At 52.2% G+C, this 25,578-nt stretch overlaps 1 protein-coding gene across 1 annotated transcript in view; it reads left to right on the forward strand.

Annotated features, from left to right (window-relative positions):
* The window catches only part of POLE (DNA polymerase epsilon, catalytic subunit), a 30,849-nt gene extending 13,858 nt beyond the window's left edge, over positions 1–16,991 (forward strand). The window contains exons 23-47 of the mRNA XM_029964922.1: positions 1,745–1,940; positions 4,194–4,408; positions 4,668–4,770; positions 4,975–5,055; positions 5,132–5,254; positions 5,339–5,557; positions 5,873–6,082; positions 7,212–7,355; positions 7,686–7,826; positions 9,734–9,887; positions 9,968–10,074; positions 11,093–11,269; positions 11,644–11,867; positions 12,015–12,235; positions 12,822–13,026; positions 13,400–13,573; positions 13,843–13,968; positions 14,454–14,586; positions 14,698–14,884; positions 14,974–15,105; positions 15,213–15,406; positions 15,585–15,785; positions 16,058–16,183; positions 16,310–16,399; positions 16,627–16,991. Of these exons, the coding sequence (XP_029820782.1) occupies positions 1,745–1,940; positions 4,194–4,408; positions 4,668–4,770; positions 4,975–5,055; positions 5,132–5,254; positions 5,339–5,557; positions 5,873–6,082; positions 7,212–7,355; positions 7,686–7,826; positions 9,734–9,887; positions 9,968–10,074; positions 11,093–11,269; positions 11,644–11,867; positions 12,015–12,235; positions 12,822–13,026; positions 13,400–13,573; positions 13,843–13,968; positions 14,454–14,586; positions 14,698–14,884; positions 14,974–15,105; positions 15,213–15,406; positions 15,585–15,785; positions 16,058–16,183; positions 16,310–16,399; positions 16,627–16,740 (3,997 nt within the window). The 3' untranslated portion in view covers positions 16,741–16,991. The remainder of the gene's footprint in view (positions 1–1,744; positions 1,941–4,193; positions 4,409–4,667; positions 4,771–4,974; positions 5,056–5,131; positions 5,255–5,338; positions 5,558–5,872; positions 6,083–7,211; positions 7,356–7,685; positions 7,827–9,733; positions 9,888–9,967; positions 10,075–11,092; positions 11,270–11,643; positions 11,868–12,014; positions 12,236–12,821; positions 13,027–13,399; positions 13,574–13,842; positions 13,969–14,453; positions 14,587–14,697; positions 14,885–14,973; positions 15,106–15,212; positions 15,407–15,584; positions 15,786–16,057; positions 16,184–16,309; positions 16,400–16,626) is intronic.
* Positions 16,992–25,578: the final 8,587 nt, after the last annotated feature.

Consider the following 25,578-nt stretch of genomic DNA (forward strand, 5'->3'; position numbering starts at 1 on the left):
CTGGGTCTGGCTCCAAAAAATGCTGTCACTGCCCCGAGCACTCTCTGTCCTCACAATTATGTACTTCTTTGTGCTTAATCCCCCACAGGATGAGCACCAGCACACACCATCCTCTCTCAGCTTCCCTCCTGTCCCCACTGCAGGAGTCGAGGTAATGCCCAGCTCTGAGCAGGCTGTGCTTGTAGGACTCCTCTCAGGGCCTTTAGTTTCCAGTAGGTTGGGGATGTTAGAAATAGCATGTATTTCCGGTCACCTTCCATGCAAAAGGGCCTGAAGGTAGAGGAAGGAAAGGGAATGTGGGTAGGTAGGAGAAGGGCTGACCAAGCCACGTAGGTTTGAGTATTCCCTGTCCTCACTGTTGGTTCCCATAAGAACAGGGCTGTGAAAGGCAAAACAATGCAAGAGAAGAAGCAAGAGGGAGGAGTGTTCCTTAGGTGTGGCATGGCTACATCCAGTTTCCTCTGAACCCCTCTGCCACCATTGGAGTTGACAGAGTTTCCTTCTTCTCTCTAAACCTCTTTCTAATATCTTCATTTCCCCACCTGGCCTCTCACCTCCCACCCTTGTGTACAACTACTTGTGTACAATTAAGATCATTCTCCACCGAGTAAGATCACTCCACACCCACAGTGCTGTATCCAGGTCAGGGTTCCTCAGCACAAGAAACATGTGGCTTCTGGAGCAGGTCCAGAGGAGGCCACAGAGATGCTCCAAGGGCTGGAGCCCCTCTGTTCTGGAGACAGGCTGGGAGAACTGGGGGTGTTTGGCCTGGAGAGGAGAAGGCTCCAGGGAGACCTGAGAGCCCCTTCCAGTGCCTAAAGGGGCTCCAAGAGAGCTGGAGAGGGACTTGGGACAAGGGCCTGGAGTGACAGGACAAGGGGGAATGGCTTTACAGAGAAAGAGGACAGGTTAGATGGGATATTGGGAAGAAATTCTCTCTGAGTGTGATGAGGCCCTGGCACAGGTTTCCCAGAGAAGCTGTGGCTGCCCCATCCCTGCAAGTGTTCAAGGCCAGGTTGGACAGGGCTTGGAGCAACCTGGTCTAGTGGAAGGTGTGCCTGCCTGTCCCAAGGTGGGACAGGATGATCTTTAGCTCCCTTTCACATGGTTCTATGAATCGGTGTGGGTGAGCTGGGGCAAGAACGGATGTGCTTTTCTAGACCAAGTTGAAGTGGTTGCTAGAGCAGCTGTAGATATTTGAGACTATCCAGATGCCCCCATGTCTCCTCTGAATGCACTGGATGATGGCTGTGATGGGTTAGTGAAACTCCATGAGAAGGAAATGGAAGTAGGTTAGATCATCTTATTCTGCCAGTAAGATATTCCGTACCATGCTACGTCAACTCCGATAGAAACAGAAAGGAAGCCAGTGCTCTCTTCTTTTCCAGTTGCCGAGCTAGACAGTTTCAGGGAAGAAAGCATCAGTTGTTCGGGAAGTATTTTCATTTTTAGCTCTTTGTTGTATACATACTGCCTATAATGCCTATCTTCGTGTAATATAAATAATATTTCTTAGCAGTTTCGGTTTCTCATAGTTTTTTTTCCCTTTCCTCTCTCCTTCCCCCCCGTCCGCTTTCTCTGCGGGGACATGGGCGCAGGCCTAGTGGATACCTGGTGTTCAGCCAGAGTAAACCATTACAATGGCACAATGGCATAGGGAGAAGAGCCCTGGCAGGAGAGGCACCCGCGGGATCCTGACTTGTCCCTTGGTACAGACCAGGTTTGCTCACACTGTCTCTCCCAGGTACGCGGTGTTCAACGAGGATGGGTCCCTGGCTGAGCTGAAGGGGTTTGAGGTGAAGCGCAGGGGAGAGCTGCAGCTGGTGAAGATATTCCAGTCATCTGTGTTCGAAGCCTTTCTGAAAGGCAGCACGTTGGAAGAGGTCTATGCTTCGGTGGCCAAGGTGGCTGATTACTGGCTGGACGTACTATACAGCAAGGTAGGCACAGCTCAGCATGTCTGTGCTCCAAGGTGGAGCCTGGGAAGGAGCGTCCAGGCTGGCTAAGCACTGTGGGGAGGGTGGACTTTGCTTGCACGGAGTTGGTGGTCCCTTGTGCCTCTTTCACAGCTTTGCTCAGTCAGTTCATAGATGACACTGAGCTGGGCAGGAGTGTTGATCTGATGGAGAACCGGAGGCTCTGCAGAGGGATCTGGACAGGCTGGATCCATAGGCTGAGGCCAGTGGTGTAAGTTTCAAACAAGACCAAGTGCCAGGTCTTGCATTTGCGTCACAACAACCCCATGGTTGGGGGCAGAGGGGCTGGAAAGGTGCCCATCAGGAAAGGCCCTGGGGTTGCTGGTCAACAGCAGCTGAACATGAGCCCAGGTGTGCCCAGGTGAGCAAGAGACCAATGACTGCTGGGCTGTACCAGCCATGGTATGGCAGTAGGACCAGGGCAGTGCTCCTCCCCTGCACTGGGTGCTCCTGAGGCACCTCCAGTCTGGGGGTCAGTTTTGGGCCCCTCACAACAAGACATTAAGGGGCTGGAGCGTGCCCAGAGATGGGCAAGGGAGCTGGGGAAGGGGCTGGAGCACAAGTCTGATGAGGAGCAGCTAGGGAGGCCCAGCCTGGAGAAAAGGAGATTCAGGGGGGACCTTCTTGCTCTCTACAACTCCCTGACAGGACAGTGGAGCCAGGTGGGGATCGGGCTCTGCTCCCAGGGAACAAGGGGAAGGATGAGAGGATGGCCTCAAGTTGTACCAGGGAAGTATAAGTTGAATAATAGGGAAAATTTCATCCCCAACAGGATTGTCCAGCCCTGGCACAGGTGCCATGGGCAGTAGGGGAGTCACCATCCCTAGAAGAATTTAAAAGCTGTATGGATGTGGCACTTGGGGAGTAGCTGGACTTGGAGGACTTTTCAACCTGAATTATTCTGTGATTCTATGAAACCAGAGGGTGAGAGGGACAGAGTGCATGGCTGGGTCCTTGTCACGACCCACCGATCAACTACATGATGTTCATTATAAATTCTCATTGGGCTGAATAAGAAAACTGGACACGGATCAGGAAACTCATGTTTTTAATGTACAATTGCCATAACTCCAGCAACCAGCACACTGCTTAGATTCAAAAGGTAGTGGCTAACAAGCCAATTCTTACCATAGACTTCCTCAAGAGTGGAGGCAAATGAGCCCTTAATTTTGTATGGAACACTTCAATAAGTTCTCAACTCCCACCTCAAACTCCTGCAAAAGGCACTGGCTCACAAGCCACAATACACCAATATTCAAGGCGCTGGCTAAAAAGCCACAACACACCATTACACAAGCTCCCCGCTACCACAAGAGAGTTCATTACAGAGTAGAATATGATAGCTGTGCTTTGCTCAGGCAAAGCAAGGGAAGAAAACAAAGAATATCACTAGTCCTTAGATCCTGTGTTCGTCCTGCCATGTGGATGGTTTGGAGCTGGGGCAAACAATGAGATAAAAAAAGTAAAAGAGAGGAGAAAGAGAAGAAAGAAAAAAGGAAGAGAAAGGGGGGACCCAACCTGCTCCCTTCTGTAGTTAACCTGGTGCATGCCTCTTATGTAAACCAGACTTTTTGCGCTGTTTTGTTCATGCATGCACAGCTAGCCCTTTGAGCCCTCCTCCTGGAAGTGAGTTGGATGGGGAAATTGAGCATGAATCTCAAGGTGGAACTGGACGTTCACAGTTGATCCCACAGGGATCATCAAGTCCAACCCTTAAGTGAATGGCCCATTCAGGGATTGAACCTGTGACCTTGGTGTTTATTGGCACCATGCTCTAGCCCACTGAGAGTCTTCTAAGTATTGTATATGTTATTGCATACAATCCAATAAGTTGGCTCAGAACACACTGACTCACTCCTCCAAACACACCTTTCCTGTAGCAATACTTTGAATGTTTTAAGACAAAAAAGGCTTAGGTCTGGTCCTCTACACTCCTTCATTTTGTGATGGTGTTGTACAACAAGTTCTTGGTGAGCACAGCTTTGCGTGCACAACACAAAGCTGTGTTGTCACAGCCCAGCATGGCACAAACTGGTGCCAGCCTCAAACCCACACTCCTTTTTTTCTATAGATCCTACTTGCAGCTGCTACAGGAAGCAGTTCTCAGGCTCCATGTAAAGAGACACACCAGCTGGGTGTAGGTGCTTTCTCTTCCTGACAGCAGCAAGGTTTGATCGTTAGGTTTTTGCTGACTTTGGGTTTTTCCCTCCCTTTCAGGCTGCCAACATGCCCGATTCAGAGCTATTCGAGCTCATCTCGGAGAACCGCTCCATGTCACGCAAGCTGGAGGACTATGGGGAGCAGAAGTCCACCTCCATCAGCACTGCCAAGCGCCTGGCAGAGTTTTTGGGGGACCAGATGGTGAAAGACGCAGGGCTGAGCTGCCGCTTCATCATTTCTAAGAAGCCAGAGGGTTCTCCAGTCACCGAGAGGTAACCCCACCTGGAGGGGCCAGGGCTTCTGGAAGCGTGGGAGCAATCAAGAGGGGACAGGCAGGTATCAGGAAGGGAGGGAGCTAGTATGTTGTAGTCAGGTGGTCATCTGAATCTGGCACAGACCACGAGCAGGGTGATGGGTAACATCATACAGCCCAGTGGCCTCTCGGGGATGGGAGAAAAAGCCTGGAGGGTCTCCACAGGCTGGGAGAGAGGATTGTGGAGTGCTAGGACATTGTTTCCCTGCCTTCCCCAGAGCCATCCCCCTTGCCATCTTCCAAGCTGAGCCCAGTGTGCGCAAACACTACCTCCGAAAATGGCTGAAGAGCCCCTCACTGCAGGACTTCAACATCCGTGCGGTGAGTGAGGTGTCCCTGCAGATGGCCTGGGATATGGGATATGGGGTAGGGGCTTGTCCCTTCAGAGGTACCACCTGGGCAGTGGCTTCTTGCGCTCACAAAGCAGGGTGCTGGGGTGGGGGGTCCTACAAGGTTGTTTGATCCTATGTCTGGCGGCACTTCTACGTGGCTTTCTTCACTGCCCAAGCTTTGCCCTCTTCCTAGATCCTGGACTGGGACTACTACATTGAAAGACTGGGCAGCACAATCCAGAAAATCATCACCATTCCTGCAGCCCTGCAGCAGGTATGAGGCAGTGGGGGAGTTGGGCAGAGGAGGGCTTTGGGCAAGAGATAGGGTCTGATATGGAGCCACTCTCCAGGTAAAGAACCCAGTGCCACGGGTCCGGCACCCAGACTGGCTCCACAAGAAACTCCTGGAGAAGAATGACGTGTACAAACAGAAAAAAATCAACGAGCTCTTCACTTTGGAAGGCAAGAGACAGGTAAAGAGGGTGAGGGGAAGGTACTGGTTGTGCTGATGGGGCTCTTCTGCAGCCCCCATCCTCCCGCTGTCCTTGCTCCCTCAGGTCCTCGCCAACCAGCCTGTGGAGGGTATGAGCAGCTCACAAGTTGGTGACATAGAGGACTTTGGGGCTGTCAAGATCCCTCAGCCACTGGTTCCTATTGCAAATAAGCGGAAGCGCATCCCTGCTGCAGAGGAAAGCCAACAGCTGTCCCAGGACCTGGAGCTGTCCCAGTCCTGGCGGGAGATCCTGGGCCCACCTCCACCCCTGGGCACCACCAAGGTAGGTGAAGCAGATTTATAGCAGATCGTGCAGGGGATGCCTCGCAACTGCGCTTGTCCATCAAGGCAGCTTGGATGCTGCCAGGAGCAAGCTGTGGGTCTCCCTAAACCCTCTGCACATACATGGCTCAGGGATACAAAGAGAAATATAACCAGGAGACAGAAATACAACCACTGGTTGAGAAAAAGGGGGGGTGGCTTTGCAGCTGGGGCAGGAATGTAGGGGGGGGCTGGGGGCTGGAGGCTGGGCTGTATGGCATGGCGGTGTGGAGCTGGGAAGCCTGTGCTGTTTCATACATGCTGTCAACCCACTCAGGAAGAGCGGCTGGTCTGGCTGCGCTTCCACCAGAAGAAGTGGGAGCTGCAGGCTCGGCAGCGGCGGGAGCGGCGGAAGAGACGGCGACTGGAGGACGGCGGGGCGGGGGCAGGTGGAGGAGTGGTCCGCGATGCCTCCTCCAAGGGGCTGAGCAGCTACTTGCGCCGGACAGCACGCAGCATCCTGGACTTGCCGTGGCAGGTCGTGCAGGTACCAGGGAAGGAACCTGCCACAGAGCAGCCCAGGGTACAGCCCTCACATTTACACTCTCTGTGGTCAAACAGTGAAGTTCAGGAACCCTGACCCCAACGCCATGCAGGTGTTAGCCCTGTGGAGTTCAGGTGGGGCTGCAGACCCTCAGGCTCATGCACATCTGGATGGAAACAGGCACCCACAAGGTCATTCTTGGTGAATCTGGGATGTGTGTGTAGATCTGCCAGTGGGGCAGCTCCAGTTTGGCTCATGGACAGCACTGGGCAGTCAGAGAACCACAGAAATATCTGAGGCCAGAGGCAGCTCTGGGTCCCTCTGGTCCAATTCTCTGCTCAGCCAGGGCTGCCTAGAGCCAGGGGCCCAGGACCATGTCCAGGAATATCTCTAAGGATGGAGAATGCACATCTTCCCTGGGCATCCTGGGCCAGGGCTTGGTCACTCTCACAGGGAGAAAGTGTTTCTGACGTGTAGAGGGACCCTCCTGCATTACAGTCTGTGCCTGTATCTGGTTCTACCATTGGATACTTTTGGGAAGAGCCAGGCTCTGTCCTAGAGAGGTTAGGTATATAAGTGGATGAGATCCCACTGAACTTCTTCTACTCAGGGATGGACAGTCCCAGCTCTCTGAGCCTTTTCTCATGTGAAAGATGCTCCAGGCCCTTCTTCATCCTTGTAGCCCTTCACTGGACTTTATTTAGTACGTCCATGTCTGGTGCTGAGGAGTCCAGCACTGGGCACAGGATTCCAGTGGTACCTGAAAGCATACAGTGTACAAACGAAGAGGTGGGGTAGTGCCACCCAGGTGTTTTCACAAACCTTTGTTATGCATGGCCACCTAAGCCCAGCCCCTGTCACCCACTTCATCCTCCAGAAAGGCCTCAGAGCTGCAGGTCCAGCACATCAGAGTAAATTGGGTGACATCATCCCCTGGAGTTTGTTGGCCTGGTACCCTGGGACAGTAATAGGACTCCAGAGCTGAGAGTGATGACTCTCTTTAAGACCCTCACTCTCTTTTTGGCCACCAGCTGAACACATAGATCCTCAGAGTGCTCCACAGCATAGATGTAAGCACTGATGGCATGTTGGATCTCCTGCTAACGCTGACCTCATCCCCCGTGTCCTGCAGATCGCCGAGACCAGCCAGCCTGGGCTGTTCCGGCTGTGGGCAGTGATAGGGAGTGACCTGCACTGCATCAAGCTGAGCATCCCCCGTGTCTTCTATGTCAACCAGCGCGTCCCAAAGCCAGAGGAGGGGACAGCCTACAGGAAGGTGAGGACCTGTCCCTTTTGGAAGGGGAAGCAGCCACTTGTGTTGAGATGAGACACTTCACCTCCCCTGCAAGGAGATATTACAAACATCTGCCTTGCAACACCTCACTGTCCCATTCCATGAATATCCCTCATCCAGGCCCTAGTCCTGCTAATCCCAGCCTGCTTGGAAAGCAGGTTCGGTGTTACAGGAATTTGTAACGTGCATGAGCATAACTCACTGATTTCCTTAGGACAGAGGAGCACCAGGAGATAAGCTCAGAGCCTAGCTCCTGGCAGCGGTGCCACATGGTGGGATGTGTCCCAATAATCTTGTCCCTTTCCTTGGCAGGTGAACAGGATCCTGCCCCGCTCAAACTTGGTTTACAACCTGTACGAGTACTCTGTCCCTGAAGACATGTACCAAGAGCACATCAACGAAATTAATGCGGACCTCTCTGCTCCGGACATCGAGGGAGTGTATGAGACACAGGTAACTCCTCCAGGTGCTCGTTTTTGAGGATTGCTGAGCAGTAGCTCATTAGGTGAGTGCCAGTGGCAAGATATCAAAAATCCAAGACCCTGGACAGTAGAGAACGGGGAGATATAGATATGCTTATATGGACAGAGTATCAGAATGTGAGTTACAGTGTGTCAGGGAAAGGGGCTTCAGTTTATTTGGAGTTAAGAAACTTAGGAGAAAGAAGGTATCTAATAAGCAGAAATGGTGATCATCCTCTAAACTAATCCAGAAAACCAGCCTGCTTTGAAACCAGGAAACAGAAGGGGTATTTGGTGTAAAGTTGGGAGAAAAGAGTAGGCCACACTGTTGTGGAGGCTACACTGAGTGGAGTTAAAGAAAGCATAAAGGCAGGTGAATTTGATACTAAAATGCACCATAGGATTATTATGGATCGAAAGTCTTTGCCTGAGTAGGACAAGCTTGGTGTGAGCAGAGGTGCCACTGGCTATTGAATGCTTTCTGAGGTGCAGGAGGCTGCAAGGGCAAAAGGAACATCACAGAGTTAGGAGACTTCAGCTACTGATGTTACTGGTATAACCTATTCCAGTGGGGCATGGTGAAAGAAACCATTTTTAGTCACCTTAAATTTCTGCTTTTGGAGAATTTGGACAAAGGTCCCACAAGGCAAGGCACAACTCTTAATGATTACATGGAGCCTGTGAAATCCTGTGGTGATGAGAAAGGCTGAACCATATATGCCATCAGCAATTGAAAATGGTGCCTACTAAACCTTACTGATGTTTAGTAAGCAGCACCCAAAATTTACTTCAGATTACTCTGCCAGAGTGAGTAACATGTACCCAAATTCATCGTATCTGTAGACCTTCCTCTAGCAAACCGAGTCCTCTCCGCTCCCACTTTAATAAGTGGGAAGAGGAAAAATCAAGAAACTAAGGGGAAACTAAAATGAGAGGCTAAAGTAAAACAAGGGGCGTGGAGAAGTTTTAAAAATATTAAGGAAATTAGATAATCATGGGGTAGCAGCATCTGTCCTGTGAGGGGAGGCTGAGTGAGCTGGACTGAGGAGAGGCTCAAGGGGACCTGCTCGACAGGAATAGGGGAGGAGAAGAGCCAGGCTCTGCACTGGTGCCCAGGAGAGAACAGGAGGCAGTAGGCACAACCTGAAACATGGCAAATTCTGTGTAAATATATGAAAACACTTGTCTTGTAAGGGTGGTCGAGCAGGTTGCCCAGAGGGTTGTGAAACTTCCATCCTCAGAGACACACATAACCCAGATGGACAAAGATCTGGGCAAGCAAGGAATGATCTGTCTTGATCTTTAAGCTGCAATGCAATTCTGAGCCTGATCCTACAAAATGTAGCAGGAGTGACCTAGGAGGATGTGAGGGAGGGAACAGTTTCCCTGCAGGGATGGGGCTTAGATGGCAATGCTTCAGCATACTGAAGAGATGTGAAAATGGGATGTACTAGGGATCTGTACAACTAAAACTGGCATAAGGGAAGAGCAGTCAGGCAAGAAATGTTTATTTATTGGTTCTCATTGGTTTGGGAAGAGGTCCCTCAGCAAGCCATTCAGGAGTAGTCTCCTGCAGAGGTGGAGTTGACAGCTACAGGGTTAAAAAAACAGGGTGGATCTGTGATGGACCTCCCACTATGCCAATTATCTGGAGCCTCTGCTTTAGAGTGCCAAGCCACAAGTTGCAGAGCTGCAAGATTGCCCAAATATTGCTCCACATGTCCTCCAAAGTACCTTGATGGTGGAATGTGGGACTAGATAGGAACATGTGGATTTTGAGATACCTGTTATGGTATGTCATACTTGTGGTTTTTAAACTGTGTTGTTCTAGGTTTGCAACCCCCAAGAGGAGCTTAGTAACAGGGCATTGTTCCATCACATCTCTCCCCATCATTCCAGGTGCCACTGCTCTTCCGTGCCCTGTCCCACCTGGGCTGTGTGTGTATGGTCAGCAGGCAGCTCATCCAGCACCTGGCAGGGCGAGAAGCTGAAACTTTCGACATTGAGCACCTGGAGATGCGCTCGCTGGCCCAGTTCACTTACCTAGAGCCAGGTGAGGCATCCTGAGAGTGGGGCTCCTGGGGCATCCAAGATCTCACACCCATGGGTACCACTAGTGCTCTGTGTCCCTAGGAAGCATTCGCCACATCTACCTGTACCACAGCTCCCAGGGCAGCAAGGCACTCCTGGGCCTCTTCATCCCCTCACAGCGCAAAGCTTCCGTCTTTGTGCTGGACAAGGTAAGGGGCACTGTGAAGGATGGGGGATCTGGGGTGCTGGTGGGTGAGAGGCTGGACATGCCCTGGCTGTGTGCACTGTCAGCCCAGAAACCCCCCATGCCCTGGGCTGATCCCACAGCATGGGCAGCAGGGGAGAGGGGATTCTGCTCCTCTGCCCCCTCTGGTGAGACGCCCCTGCAGAGCTGCCTCCAGCCCTGGGGGCCCAGCATAGGAAGGATGTGGAGCTGCTGGAGCGAGTCCAGAGGAGGACACGGAGATGCTTCCAAGGCTGGAGCACCTCTGCTCTGAAGCCAGGCTGGGAGAGCTGGAGGTGTTCAGCCTGAAAAAGAGAAGGCTCCAGGGAGACCTTAGAGCCCCTTCCAGTGCCTAAAGGGGCTCCAAGAGAGCTAGAGAGTGACTTGGGACAAGGGATGGAAGTGATAGGACAAGGGGGAATGGCTTTACAGAGAAAGAGGACAGGTTAGATGGGATATTGGGAAGAAATTCTTCCCTGTGAGGGTGCTAAGGCCCTGGTACAGGTTTCCCAGAGCAGCTGTGACTGCTCCATTCCTGGAAGTGTTGAAGGCCAGGTTGGACAGGGCTTGGAGCAACCTTGTCTAATTGACCCCAAGTTGTGCCAGGGGACATTTAGGTTGCATGTTAGGAAAAACTTCATGGAAAGAGTTGTCAAGCCCTGGAACAGGCTGCCCAGGGCAGTGGTGGAATCACCATCCCTGGAGGGATTTAAAAGCCATGTAGATGTGGCACTTGGGGACATGAGTTAGTGGTGACCTTAGCAGTGTTGGGTGAGCAGTTGGACTTGATCTTAAAGGTCTTTTCCAACCCGAACAATTCTGTGTTTATATGGTGTCCCTGCCCATGGCAGGGAGTTGGACTAGATGACTTTTAAAGTCCCTTCCACTCTAAACCATTCCATGGTAGCGTCAGGCAGCGAGAGGTTTCTCTGTGCATTGCCCCCGGCACCGCGCATCCTGGGGTGTCTCTCCCCCTGTTCTGACCCAGTCACCCTTGCACCCAGGTACGCAGCAACCAGATGCCAAATCTCACCACCCTGTTCTCAGCGGAGCGTGCAGCTCTGCTGGAAAAGGTGGGTGAGGAGCTGCTGCCCCCAGACAAGCACACCTTTGAGGTGCGTGCTGAGACCGACCCCAAGGCCATCTACAGAGGAGTCCAGCGGCTGCTGCTGGGCTACAAGGTGAGGTGAAGGTGGGAGGAAGGTTTTCGTGGGACCATGGGGACTAAGGGGAGGGTGGAAGGCACTGGTGCATGAGTTCCAACAGCACCTGTACATAACTTCTGAGCCCAAGGTCAAGGGTCAAAGTGGGTGCTGTGTTTTACTTGGGGATCTTACCTGGGGCAGTACCAGCAGCAAGGCCACCTCAGGATCTCTCTCCATCTCTGTGCTCAGCTGGAGAGTTGGTGGCATGGAGGTGAGTGGGAGCTTCAGGAACGCTGAGGTTTGCTCCCCACTGCAGGGACCTGCTGTGGGGACAGGGCACCCAACACTGCCAGCTTCCTGCTGAGCAGGTTAGAGGCGCACCAGGACATATCCCTTTCTCCTTGGTGCAGGATGAGCGCCGGGGCCCCACACTGGTGGCTGTGCAGTCCAACAGTGACCTGAAACGACTGGCAAGTGGGATTCCCATCATCGAGGAGTTCCCCTTGGTCCCCATCCAGCTGGTGGATGATGTCAGCTACTCAGTCCTGGACTGGCAGCGCCATGCCGCCCGCCGCATGATCCGTCACTATCTCAACCTGGACACTTGCCTCTCCCAGGCTTTTGAGATGAGCAGGTGCCATTGGTGGCCATGTTCCCCTGAGGCTGCCATGCCCTCAGTGGGATGACAGGAGCTGCTTCATCCCTTGAGGGGACAGGCATGGTCCTTGTTTTCCTTGCAGCCATGCTCACCCCGATGACCACTTACCTCTCTGTGCCCCAGGTACTACCACATCCCCATTGGGAACCTCCCTGATGACATCTCCACTTTTGGCTCTGACCTGTTCTTCTCACGCCACCTCCGTCATCACAACCACCTGCTGTGGCTGTCCCCCACAGCCCGCCCTGACCTGGGGGGAAAGGAGGCTGATGACAACCGCCTTGTCATGGAGTTTGATGAGAGAGCCTCAGTGGAAATCAACAACCCTGGCTGCTACTCCACAGGTGAGGGTAGAGGGTTGTAGCACTGAGTAGGGCAGAGCTGGATCCAGCTTTGTGAGTCCTGCAGAGGGGTGGATGTGGTCCCCAAAGAGTCTCTGTGGTGACAGTTGTTACCAGCAACTTTTGGGTTTCAACATCAGTCTGGGCAAGGCGGATGCTAAAGGCATGTCCTGGGACAGGGCAGGCTCACCTATAACATGTGCAGGCATCAAAATATGGGTTCTTTAGCAATGAGCAATGACAATAGCACTTGGCAGACCACCTGCAACATGTCAGCCCAAGCTCACCTGGTCATCCCTGGTGACCTTGGGACAGGTCTCTCTTAAGCAGAGGCAGCCTGAGTGTATTCAGTTCTTCTGAATGCCACTTCTGCAGCTTCCAGGAAAAATTGGTGGTCCCCAGAGGGTCAGCAGGTCCAAATCTTGTGGGAAGACAAGGTCTGTTTGAGACAGTCATGCCTATGAAAGCATCTCCCTGCTCAGTGCAACTGCACCTATAGAACACCTTGTACCTGTGAAAAGCACTTCTGGCAGTGGCAAGGGAGGGTGTCCCTGGTCCTTTCCCTGCTGACAGTTGTGTCTGCTCTTAGTGTGTCTGGAGCTGGATATCCAGAGCCTGGCTGTGAACACCGTGTTGCAGTCCCACCACGTGAATGACATGGAAGGAGGCTCCAGCATGAGCATCAGCTTTGACGTGATTCAGCAGGCATCCCTAGAGGACATGGTGACAGGGAACCAAGCTTCCAACATTCCAGCCAGCTATGATGAGACTGCCCTCTGCTCCAACACTTTCAGGTATGGCTTAAGGAGCAGCAGGAGGTAGAGCACGTGGTCTCCATTCTGGCAGATCCCCTCAGGACCAGGTCTCGAGGGCAGAGCAGGTGTCTTCTCCCACACATTGGAAGATCCTGAGCTCAGAGCTGCCTGGGGCATCAGCCAGCAGATGTGTAGGGATGTTGGTGAAGACTTTGCTCTTCCTGTTTCTCCTTTCTTTGTGCTCCACCAGGTTATGGAGTCACATACTTACCCTATGGCTCATGTGCCAGGGGCTGGACAAGGGAGTTTCTGCTCTGAATCCTCCAGTGTATCTGAAAACATGTTCCTATTGGGAAGGTGGAAGGAGTTACTGGTAGCTGGTGGGGTGATGCTGCTCTCTGCTTGCTGGCAGGATCCTGAAGAGCATGGTGGTGAGCTGGGTGAAGGAGATCACACAGTACCACAACGTCTATGCAGACAACCAGGTCATTCACTTTTACCGCTGGCTCCGCTCTCCTTCCTCCCTGCTCTATGACCCAGCGCTTCACCGCACACTCCACAACATGATGAAGAAGCTTTTCCTGCAGTAAGTGAGGCCTGGAGTGTGCCAGGCTGACAGATGGGGAAGGGACAGATGTGACGTTAGTGACCAGGATGCTGGTGCCCACAATGATCCTCCAAAAGAGGTGGGCAGTAGAGTGCAGTGGACCTCTCATCCTCTTTGGGTGATCTCCCTTGAGCGTTGTTGCTGCACATTGACTCCTGACTGATGGATCAGCACATCTTCCATGGGTTGCATCTGCGCCTTGGACATTGCTTTCCCGCCCACTGACCCCGCTCTGTGCCCTGCTACAGGCTGGTGGCTGAGTTCAAGCGCCTGGGCTCCTCCGTGGTCTACGCCAACTTCAACCGCATCATCCTGTGCACCAAGAAGCGGCGCATTGAGGATGCCATCAGCTACATGGAGTACATCATCAACAGGTGGGGTGCACCTGGAGATGTGACTCCCAGGTGGTAGGGCTGGGGCAGGGCTCAGGCTAGGAAGGAGAATGCTGATTTTTTTTGCGTTCTAATGGGCCTCAGAACTCAATTTATTACTTTTTTTTTGCGAAGCTACTGAAGGGACAAGGCTTCCCAATTTTCTTACTGTCACGCCTGGAGTAGAGATCTGTCCTCTACAGGCAGTATTCTTGTAAGATTCAATCCAGAAGAGACGTTCAGGAGAATCTGAAATGCCCCATAACTCATCCCTTGGCTGCTTCTCAGCATACCAGCTGTGGTACAGGCACCTCGACATAAGAATAAGGAGCTAGGTGTCCTTGGGCATGACTTTCCCTAGGATCTCTGACAGTGATAGGATGGGAAAGGGGACACCCCTCTCTCCTGGCCAGCACCACCTCCCCATGGTGTCCCATAGAGAAGGGATGATGCCAACACAAGGACTGACTGCAGTCTCTTCCCTCTAGCATCCACTCCAAGGAGATCTTCCATTCTCTGACTATATCATTCTCCCGCTGCTGGGAGTTTCTTCTCTGGATGGACCCAGCAAATTATGGAGGTATCAAGGGAAAAGTGGATTCTCGCATCCACTACAGGGAGGTAAGAGATGGGAAGCATCCAGTCCTCTGGGAGCAGGGTCCTGGGGTTGAGTGGAGTGGGGAGGTGTTGGCTGGACATGAGAAAACATTGCAGCATCACTGGCTCCTCCAGAAGAACACCAGCAAGAGGCAAGCATTAGAAGAGGACAGTGAGGAAGAGGAGGAGGAGGTGGCAAGGGAAGAAGAGGAGGAGGAAGGGGAGCCAGATGTGGAGGAGCTCCTGGAGAACAACTGGAACATTGCACAGTTCCTGCCCCAGGCTGCCTCCTGCCAGAGCTACTTCTTGATGATTGTGTCAGGTGAGTGGTCATGAGGAGGGGATGAGGTCATTGTGCCCCCTCAGTGCCAGCTCCAGGCAGGAGCTGGAGCCTTGCCCGTGTCTCCCCAGCCTACATTGTGGCCGTGTACCACAGCATGAAGGAGGAGTTGCGACGTAACACTCCCGGGAGCACCCCTATCAAGAGGAGGAGCACCAGCCAGATGTCCCAGGAGGGTCTGGGGGAGCTGGGGGCCATGCCTGGTGAGTGCTGAGCCCCAGGACAGCCTTGCTGCAGGCAGAGAGCCACCCACCTCACTGTCCCCATGTGCCACCAATCAGCTCAAGCGCTCTGTGCTTCATCTCTCTAGGCATGATCACCTTCTCACAGGATTATGTGGCCAATGAGCTCACCCAGAGCTTCTTCACCATCACCCAGAAGATCCAGAAGAAGATGGCTGGTTCCCGCAATGCTACAGAGCCCTCAGACATGTTTCCTGTCCTGCCTGGCTCCTACCTCCCACTCAACAACCCAGCCCTGGAGTTCATCAAATATGTTTGCAAGGTCAGCAGGCTGGGCCAGGCCACTTGGCTGAAAGTTTGGGGTCCGAGGCTGCAGCTTTCTGCTAGGAGGGATCTACAATCACTTTGCCATGCTCTGCATCCATATGAGGTCACAAGGATACGAGCTGTCCTGCTAAGGACACTCTGCTGGTAGGCTCACCTGGCTCTTATCCTTGCAGGTCCTCTCCCTCGATGTCAACATAACCAACCAGGTGAACAAACTGCACCGGGACCTGCTGCGCCTCATCGAGGTGGGCGAGTTCTCGGAAGCAGCCCAGTTTCAGGACCCATGCCGCTCCTATGTGCTTCCTGAGGTCATCTGCAGGAACTGCAACTTCTGCAGGGACCTGGACCTGTGCAAAGACCCTGCCGTCTCCCAGGTGCAGCCTCTTTCCTAGGGATACCAGAGGCCCCAGTACAGCAGTCCATCCCTTTACTCATTTTATCTCTGAACCTGTTTGCTTTGCAACTCTGCTTGCTGCTCATGATCACCCTCACCTAAAGCAAATTTTCTGTTCATCTTTTCTACCTGTGTGTTATGGGTCTGAGCATCCCTGGGCTTTGGCTCATGTTCTGTTCCTCTTCAGAAACCAGTTCCACCATCCCAGTGCATTGGACTCGTGGTGCTCACCTCCCTCTCTTTTGCCCCTAGGATGGGTCGGTGCTTCCCGGATGGGTCTGCCCCAGCTGCCAGGTGCAGTATGACACCAATGCCATTGAGATGGCACTGGTGGAAGCCCTGCAGAAGAAGCTGATGGCCTTTGTGCTGCAGGACCTGGTAAGTGCACAAATTTCCCCCCTCCACCCATTCCTGTGACTGTCTGAAGCCAGACACATTCACTCTGCCCCTGGCAGAGGGGCTTGGCCTCATCTCCTGGCCCACCTGAACCGCTTTGGCCTGCAGATTTGCAAGAAGTGTCACGGTGTGAAGGAGATGCACATGCCCGTGTACTGCAGCTGCGCTGGAGACTTCACCCTCACCATCTCCTCTCAGGTACTTCAGCACCTGCCCAGCCCAGCCCTAGGCCAGCAGCTTGGCAAGGGACAGCAAGGAGCCCTACAGTGCCCTCTGCCTCCTCCTGACGCTGCTCTAACTGCATGTCCCCTGGCATCTGCTGAGCTGCCCTCTGCCCTACCAGCCCTGCCCAGCCACTCCCTTAGAGCCCCCCACTGCCTGGGGTGCTGGGCAGCCTCCTTCCCTCCCTGCTTCCTTCTCACCAGACCTTCATTGACCACATCAGCGTCTTCCAGAACATCGCCCGGCACTACGGCATGGCCTACCTGCTGGAAACCATTGAATGGCTGCTGCACACCAACCCCCAGCTCCAGCAGTGAGGGCTGGGCTGCTCCTCCTGCCTACTCTGTACTCTGTCATCCATGGAGAGCAGTCCTGGACCCCCTTGGCCATGGAGATGCTGTGCACCCCTCCTGCAGCAAGGAAGGGGAAGCAGAGCTGTGCCTGGGACTGGGCTGTCCTGCCCCCAGCTGCCTGGTGGGGCCTGGGAGGCTCCAGGGGCTGAAGCTGGGCTCCCCACATCTGTGCTGGCCCCCAGGTGTGGTTTTAATGTTGCATTTCTGTAAATAAATGGGTTGTAGAAGGCAGGTGTAGTTTTCGGGGGGCAGGGAAGCAGGGGCTGTGGCTCACCCCTGGATGATGCCTGCAGCTGAGGGGGCACGAGCTGTGTCCTTGCTGGGCAGGATGGACCAGGGACCTGTTCCTGTCTGATCCCTCCCTGCCTGCTTGGGGGCAGGGGGGCTGCAGCCTGGCCATGCCCCCAGTGGTCCCCCTCCAGCTCCAGGGGAAGGGGCTGCAGCACTGGACCCTCATGTGACAGTGGCTCCCTGCCAGCAAGTGTGTGTCTGGTGTATCCTGCATTCTGGCTACTGCCTTCAGCCAGGCTCGTCTCCTGCTCCTGCCCTTTGGAGGAAGAAGCCCCAAGGGCTGCAGCCAGAGCTCTGCCTGTACTTCCAGAGTCTTGGCTCTTCTCTCTGGATGATGCCAAGATGCAGTCAGAGCTGACTTCTTCCAGTGACACTGCCCTGGCGGGGCAATGCCTCCCTAACCAAGGCAGCGGAGCCCAGCAGCGCACTCCTGCCTGCCTCAGCAGGTTCTGCAGGCAGCAGGGCTGGGGTCCAGAGGGAGCTGAGAGGACCTTGTCCTGTTCCTGCATCCATGCAGCAGGACAAGCAGCCCCAGGTCCCCACCATGGAGCTGTATCAGGGCAGGTTTAGGCTGGATATTGGGAAAAGGTTCTTCCCCAAAAGGTGTTTGGGCACTGGAACAGACTTCCGAGGGCAGTGGTCACGGCCCCAAGGCTGGCAGAGCTCAAGGAGCCTTTGGACAACGCTCTGAGGGACAGGGTGGAATTGTTGAGGTGTCTGTGCAGGGCCAGGAGTTGGACTGGATGATCCCTGTTGAGTCCCTTCCAACTCAGGATATACCACGATTCTACGAAAAGTGCTGGCTGGGCCCCAAGGAGCAGCTGAAGCCCCTGGAGGATCCCAGAAGATGGGAAGAGCTCTGGGCTGGGCAGATATGGAGGCAGGATGGAGCAGTACCGCGGTCCTGTCAAGATGGGCTCTCTCACTCCCGGTGTGCGGGTGGGCAGGGGGTGCTCTGCAGGACCCTCTGCTCCTCCATCCTGTCCTCATCTCCAGCTCACACCGGAGGTGGTCCCAGGGTGGCACTGCCGTGCTCCTGCTGCGCTGATGCCTGCTCCCCCCCAAACTCACCGTGCTCCGGCTCCCGGGAACCCCAGCAGGAGCCGAGGGAGTGCAGGAGGTGCCCGAGCTCGAGGCCGGGGCGGAGCAGGACATGGAGCCGCAGGGACCGGGAACGGGCCGCAGCAACCGGCGGCTGCGGAGCCGCCCTGCCCGCAGGGGGCGCTGGGCAGCCCAAGACTGGCAGAGCGAGGTGGAGGGGGGGAAGGGGAGGGGAGGGGAGGGATGGGATGGGAATGGGATAGTTAGGTTCAGTTCAGTTCAGCGGGGCTGGCCTGGGCCCGAGCTGGCGCTGGACTGGGTTCGGCTGGACTGGGTTACAGTTCAGTTCCAACCTGGTTGGGGCTGGGCATCGCCGGGCCGGGCTGGAAGTGGGCTTGGCCGGGCTGGGCTGGGTTCAGTTCGGCTGGGCTGGGCTGGGTTCAGTTCGGCTGCGGCCGGGCTGGGCTGGGTTTCAGTTCGGCTGGGCTGGGCTGGACTGGGTTCAGCTGGGCTGGGCTGGGCTGAGTTCAGCTCAGCTGTACTCAGCTGTTTTAAGGTGGGCTGGACTGGGTTCGAATAGATTTTTACTTATTAAAGCCCTGACATCCTAGGTAGCAGCCCAAGACTGCTCCAAGGAAGGTACCTGGGATGCTTTATCTCTTTGATTAAACTGTATCCTCCTCATTGCACCCAAGACTCCTCCCAGTCACCTCCTGGAGCTTTTGGATCTGTGATTTTGAGACCTTAAATCCCAGGTAGCAGCCCCAGACTGCTCCAGGGTAGCTGCCTGTGATATTTTGCTCTTTGGTAGAAGCCCCCTGTTCCAGGATCCAGCCAAGACTCCTCCCAAGCATCTCCCAGAGTCTTTTCACTACTGCTCATAAATCCTGACATCCTACCTAGGTAGCAGTCCCAGACTCCTGCAGGAAAACTACCTGAGACGGTTTTTCACTGTTTGAGAAAATTGTATCCTCCAGGATCCACCCAAGACTCCACCCAGGAATCTCCTTGAGGCTTTACACAGCTGCTTTAGTCCTCTGAGAACTCAGTAGCAGCCCAAGGCTCCTTCAAGGAAGCAACCTGAGATGACTGTTTTGGAATGATCTCTCTCTTCTGGGATCCAGCTGAGATTCCTCTCCCCTATCTCCTGGAGTCTTTTGCCTTGTTCTTACAGTGTCCTGTGGTCATGGGTAGCAGCCCCAGACTCCTCCAAAAGAGGCCTCCAGAATAACTTTTCTCTTTTGGAGGACTCTATCCTCCAGGAACCAGTCAACTCTCCTTCCCAGCATCTCACAGAATCTTCTTACATCTACCGTAGGTACCTGAGATCCCAGGCAGAAGCCCCAGATTCTTCCAAGGAAGAGAGAGATTATTTTTGTCTTTTCAAGGAAAATGTGTCCTCTGGCATCCACTTGAGATCCCTCTCAGGCATCTACTGGAGTCTTTTAACTTTATTAAATCAAGACTTTAAACACAACTGGTCCCAATCCTGAGCCCTGGGGTACCCCACTAGTGACCAGCCCCAGCTGGATTTAACCCCACCACTCTCTGGGCCTGGCCACCAGCCAGTTCTTACCAACACCCATCTACACCATGGGAATCAGTTTGTCCAGGAGAATGCTCTGGGAAATGATGCCAAAGGCTTTACTAAAGTTGGGGTAGACACACCCACAGCTTTTCCCTCATCCACTGAGTGGATCACTGTCATAGAAGCAGATCAGGTTGGTCAGGCAGGACCTGCCTTTCCTAAGCCCATCCTGGTTGTCCTGTATATGCCATGTGATGGCACTCAGGATGATCTGCTCCCTGGCCTTCCCAGGCACTGAGGTCAGGCTGACGGGCCTGTAGGTCCCCAGATCCTCCTTCTGACCCTTCTTATAGATGGACATCACATTTGCCAACCATTTGGTGAGCCTGAACTGCTGATAGATGATAAATAAAAAAGAAGGCCACTTGCATAAAGGACATGATGCTTTCTCGAAGTTAAAAGAATGCTTATGTCAGTTAAAATCAAAAATATTTTTTCTTTAGATTTAGTTAAATTATTTTCTTTAGATTTAGTTAAATTATTTTCTTTATCACCTAAAATTATTTTACACAATGGATGCACAGTATTGCCCATAATTCTGTAATGGCATTTCCAGACTGAGAAATCTAAATGTCTCTGTGTGCATGCTGTGGCTTCAGACAGCTCTATCCTCCTCCTCTGCTGCCCTCACAATGACACCATCACACGGCCACTGCCCAGCAGTCTCTCTGTTAATGGTTCATCAGTCACTTTTTTTTTTCTGAAGTCTGTCTTACCTTAGGTTTGTCTGTCTAATTCTTGGCCAGATTTCCTATGCTGATTCTTATCTGTAATTCAGTCATCTGTCTGTCCATCCTCCCATGTTCATATGTCCCTCTCTGTCTGTGTCTTTTGACTCCATGTCCACCTGTGACAGGCTGGTTTACAGATACAGCTTACAGTTGCATGAAAACATTGAACTTTGGGCTGTTTTTTTTTTATACATGGCATGGCTTTTGGTATCGCAGGTGATAGTTTCTCCTGATCCTGTGTCATCATTTACGAATGGTATTCTCCAATTTATTACTCCCATTAAAACCACTTGCCACACCCTCTCCCCCCTACAATTGGAGGCACAAAAGGCAAAGATCATGAGCTGAGGTAAGAACGATTTACTGGAAACAGCCATGAGATAAGAAAATAAACAATAACAGCAACAATATTAATAACAAAAGGTATAAGAAAAGAAATTATTCACTTGAAAAACTCTCCAATATTAGACAATGCCAAACAGGTCCCTCAGCCAGTTTCTCAACCAGAAGGAAAATATCTTTTCCTCAGAAGAGCCTCCCTTATCCCTGCTCCCAGCAGTGACATGAGGTGGTATAGAATAACCTCCAGGTCCTGGCCATGCCCCCTCCCAGCTATTGCAAAAATTAGCCCTATCCTGGCCAGAATCAGGACACCCTGCCTGCAGATAAGCTTACAGGAAAGGCACTGGACAGACCTGAAGCACTCACAGGATGTTACCGGATTGTGTACCGTGATATGGTTTGAAGCTGGCTCCCTGCCAAGTCTCCAAACCTTACCACAAGAAGTCCCCCCCCTCCGCAAACCTCAGGGAGAAGAGGGAGAAAACAATACCCAAGAAAACCAAAACGAGAGAGAGGCAACTAAATCAATATATATATTTACACTTATGTTACAGTTATATACAATTGAAATATATATATAATTTCACAAGGAAAAGGGAAGGGAAAAGGAACAAAACCAAAATAAAAAATATATATATCCCAATCAGTAGCCCGAGATCTAGCAACTAAAAGAAATTAGCAAAAGACTATCTTACTACTCTCCTTGGGACAACAGAAAGTCATGCTGGAATGATCGCTGACAACCTCCATCTCCCAAGGTCGACAAGGCCTTACCAGGCCTCGCTCCCCAAGACGAGACTAACAGAGGAAATGCACGCCAGGAAAGAGAGCGAAGGCCTCTCCTCCTTTCTTCTTATACCCTGGCTTACGTAAAAATCATAGGGAATACTGGGTAAATCTGGGCCCTTCCTTGGTTACAAACTGGTCACCAAGGAAGGCCTAGACCAAACTACCACAACTGTCATGCTCTGGCAGTGACAAGGAAGATCTCACCAGGTACAGCTTAGTCCTTGGTGCCCAAGCAGGAAAATAGCTCCAGGCTGTCCAGAAGGTGCTTGGCCTCAGGGACTGTGGCGCTGCCTCATGTGGGACAGTGTCAGATTTCCCATTAGAGACAGGCATAGGTCACGCTCATTTGAAGCAGACCAATTTAACTTCTTAGGCTTCTTGCCTTAAAGCCATGATTCCTGGAGCCCTTCCTACCAGCCAGACTCTGGCTGTGTGGAGAATCTCAGATGATAACAAGCTCATCATGGTTCCTGCACTCTGCAACCCTCTTGAGAGTGTCACATACCATGCAGAGGGTGAGGTAGGGTAAGGATAGTTTAATAGGGTCTGCTTAGGGCTGATGGTGATGAAGCTGTTTCAGGACACCAAGGTGTCCCTGCGGGCTGTTTAGGACAGAAAACCAGAGACTCACACTTCAGGATGATGAGGAATGGAAGCAGACAGGGACAGACCGGGTGCCTCAGGTGCCAGTCCCATCCCTGAAAGGTGATTCTTTCTGCCACCCTCAGCCAGAGGGTCCCTCTGGTCAGCATGAATGTGGTGGGCACACAGGGTTGCACTGGCCCAGCACCAGTGGATGCAATATGGAAGCAACTCTCCTTCCTCTGAAGGCATCTGTGGCAGAAGCTGCTTGAGGCTGTGAACGTGTCAGGCCTCCATCACACATTGCAGCTCGACAGCCTTAGGATGGTGTTCCCAGGAAATGCTACTCCACCTGTGGCACATGCAGAGTTTTAGGGGTGCAGCTCAGTAGGATTTACAGACCATGACAACCTCAGCCCTCAGAGAGTCCCCACACATTACTCCCAGGAACAAGCAGTGCCTCTCAGTCCCAAGGGACTTCCCTTTCAGGTCCCCAGAAGTTTGACTCAAAGAGAAGATTCACACCCCCTTTGTGTGGAAGCCCATCCATACCCAGAGCTATTCCCCACTCACCAGACCCTGGAGCTGGAGTGGTGCTTCTTGACTGGAAATCCCTGACACCTGTCCCTTTTATCCCTGAGGCTTTACCAGGCTGCAAACACCTTTTCTTCAGCTTCTGTCTCCCCTTTAAGGTTTCCAGAAATGGAACAGTGCTTTCAAGCCATGGAAACCACTGTGGTGGTGTAAGGTCAATGTAATGGTTTTGAGTTTAGGCCTTCCTTCCTGGCGGACAGGAAGAAAGAATTCCATCCTATTCCTTTACGTAATCCAAATATATAAATAGACAGAGAGAGAATCCTCTTCCTCTTTTCCCTTCTGGCAAGGTTTGGAGACAGCAGACTCCCGCAAGGCTGGTCTCACTCCTGTGGGGGGAGTTGAGGCCTGGCTGGGCCTACAGGGCCTGTTGTTCCTGCTGCTCCAGGGTTCAGCAGTGTGGCGGTGGCATTTCCCAAGGAAAGTAGTAAGATATTCTTTTGCTAATTCTTTAGTTTGCTAGATCCTGAGGTGTTTTTTTTTGATTGTTGTCATAGGTTGAGATTGGCTCCCCCTGAGGGGCGGGGGGGCTCAGAGGTGTTTGGGTGCCAGGGCAGTGTTCCCTGAAGAGCCAGTCACTGTCCATGTTGTTCGCTTCTGCTCAAAATCATATATCACAGCACCAGAAGCTGTTGGCAAGTTCTGTCTTGGTTGTTTTGCTGTTAGTGTCTGCTGCATGTCGGTGGACAAGGCCAGGGGGTGGCTGGGCTCCCTCTCTTCCCCCTCCAGGGGGGAGAGGGGAGCCCTGCAACCCCCCAGCTCAGCCTTTGGCTAGAGTTAGAGTCAGCATTTGGAGTGTGTGCTGTGAAGGAAGAGATTCACAGCACCTGAGGAAAGAGGAGAGAGGCAGGCTTTGCACCCGAGCCCTCTTCCCCCCTCCTTTTCTGCAGTGAAGCTGTAGAGGGGGGCTTTTTCTTTCCCTCCACTGTAAGTGGAGGAGAGGCTCAACTTGAAGCTGAGCCAAGAGACTGGGCTGTGGAAGTAGGCCCAGCGCTCAGGAGAAGAGTCCCAGGCGAAACTGGAGGCAAGCCAAGAGCTCGAGAGTTGCCTGACTGTCAGAGACTGAAATGGTTAATGATTTATGCATTCTAGGAGACTTTTGCAGGCTTTTGACTTGCATGATACCTCTGATGAGCAGTCAGGCCCCTCCCTCCCTCCAGTGCTGAAGGTGTGAAGCCCTGAAAAGGCAAGAGCTGAGCTTACAGGCTTTTGACTGTTGATACATCTGATGAGGAATCAGGCCCCTCCCTCCCTCTGCTAATCTTGAAAGGCGGGAACCAGGCGAGACACAAAAAAAACTCAGCACACAGACCTAGGAGATGTTGGAGGCTCGAGGCACGGCCGGTGACACTAACCATGGATATAACTCATAACTTCTTGGAGTATGGGGGCTTTCCCTCCTTCACCCCCAGCAGATCAAGGTCACCACTTCAACTGACAGACATGGAAGCATCGCTGGACCCCGTGGGCGGTGACTATATACATCTGTCCACTCTCAGCTTTTCTTTCCCTTACTCTCCCTTGCTCTTCTCCTGCCTTTCTCTCCCCTATGCATTTTCTTTCCCCCCCAAAGGTTATCTCTGTCACATTGTGGTATGACAGCACCCAAACTGCTAGCATGCCTGTTGATACAGAATTGTTAAAATAAACCTTGCCAGTATATGTTTTCAGACACCGATTATTTAGTGTCATTTTACTTTAATCCACCCCAAGGGAATTATTGATAAAAACCTGAGTTACCCCCTCTCCCCTTTTCCTGGGGCGGGTCGTAACACTAACGAAGCTGACCGGGGGCAGCTGGGAACTGATGTGGAGGAATGAAGATTCCAGGACACAGACGCGTGATAAGCTACACTGCAACAACCTACGAACCAAGGTGAGACACCGAGAGGGAGGAATCACCAGCAGCAGAAGAGCAAGGACTCAACGCTATTGTTATAGGTAAATGAAAATAGACTGAAGTATAGCAGCAAAAATTTATTAAAGATTTATATAAAATGCAAATAAGCAAAACAGCGCACTGGGCGGCCAGGGGAGACCCCTGCTCCACTCACGGCCTGCAAGTGCAGTGGGCAAAACCAGTAACCTTTATACCCTTAAATTCCCCTCCCATAGTCACTTGTTATCCCTCTATTGGATCCGAGTTCACAGGTCTGGTTCTGGTTGGTTCTTTTGCAGGCCCGCTTCAGTTGCCAAGTACTTCCCCATCCATAGTTTTAGGTAATTCTTCGTCCTTGAGGCCTAGTGTGTGAGTCCCTCCAGATGTCCATCTTGGATCCTCTTCATTGTCCTCGTACTTGACCCTTTGATCCTTGTCCTTCCCTTCGTTACTTTAGGCGTACACTTTTAGACAATATACTTTTAGAAAAACAAGATACAAAATACTTATTCAGTAAGGCAAAATAATTTGTCTTGTCAGCTTAGGAACTGCAGCTGCAGAACTATCAGCCTATAGTACTCACAGATTAATTAACCATTCTGCAGCTTGCAGTTCTCCAGCCTTAACAGAACATTGATTACAATAACATATATATAGAAATATAACATGCAATACAATTGAATGAGTAAATTACTACTACTAATTTGATGAGTAAATTACTTTACTACTACTACTTATTTATTACACTATCTTCTCGGACTTCATGAGGAGGAGAGACTACAACAAACAACTGCTGGAACTTGGTGAGGGGGGAGTGTTCAGGAACCTGGAACACTCCCACAGCAAAAGACTGTTACATGTCAGCCTTAAAGGCTGCTCCTGGACTAAAGTTAAAGGAGGGACTTGAAAGGACTGACTGATAGTAATGTAATATATATATATATATAGTTGCCTTTAGTTTGTAT

This window comes from Manacus vitellinus, unplaced genomic scaffold (genome assembly GCF_001715985.3).
Source record: "Manacus vitellinus isolate BGI_N305 unplaced genomic scaffold, ASM171598v3 scaffold_84_pilon, whole genome shotgun sequence".
NCBI lineage: Eukaryota > Metazoa > Chordata > Aves > Passeriformes > Pipridae > Manacus > Manacus vitellinus.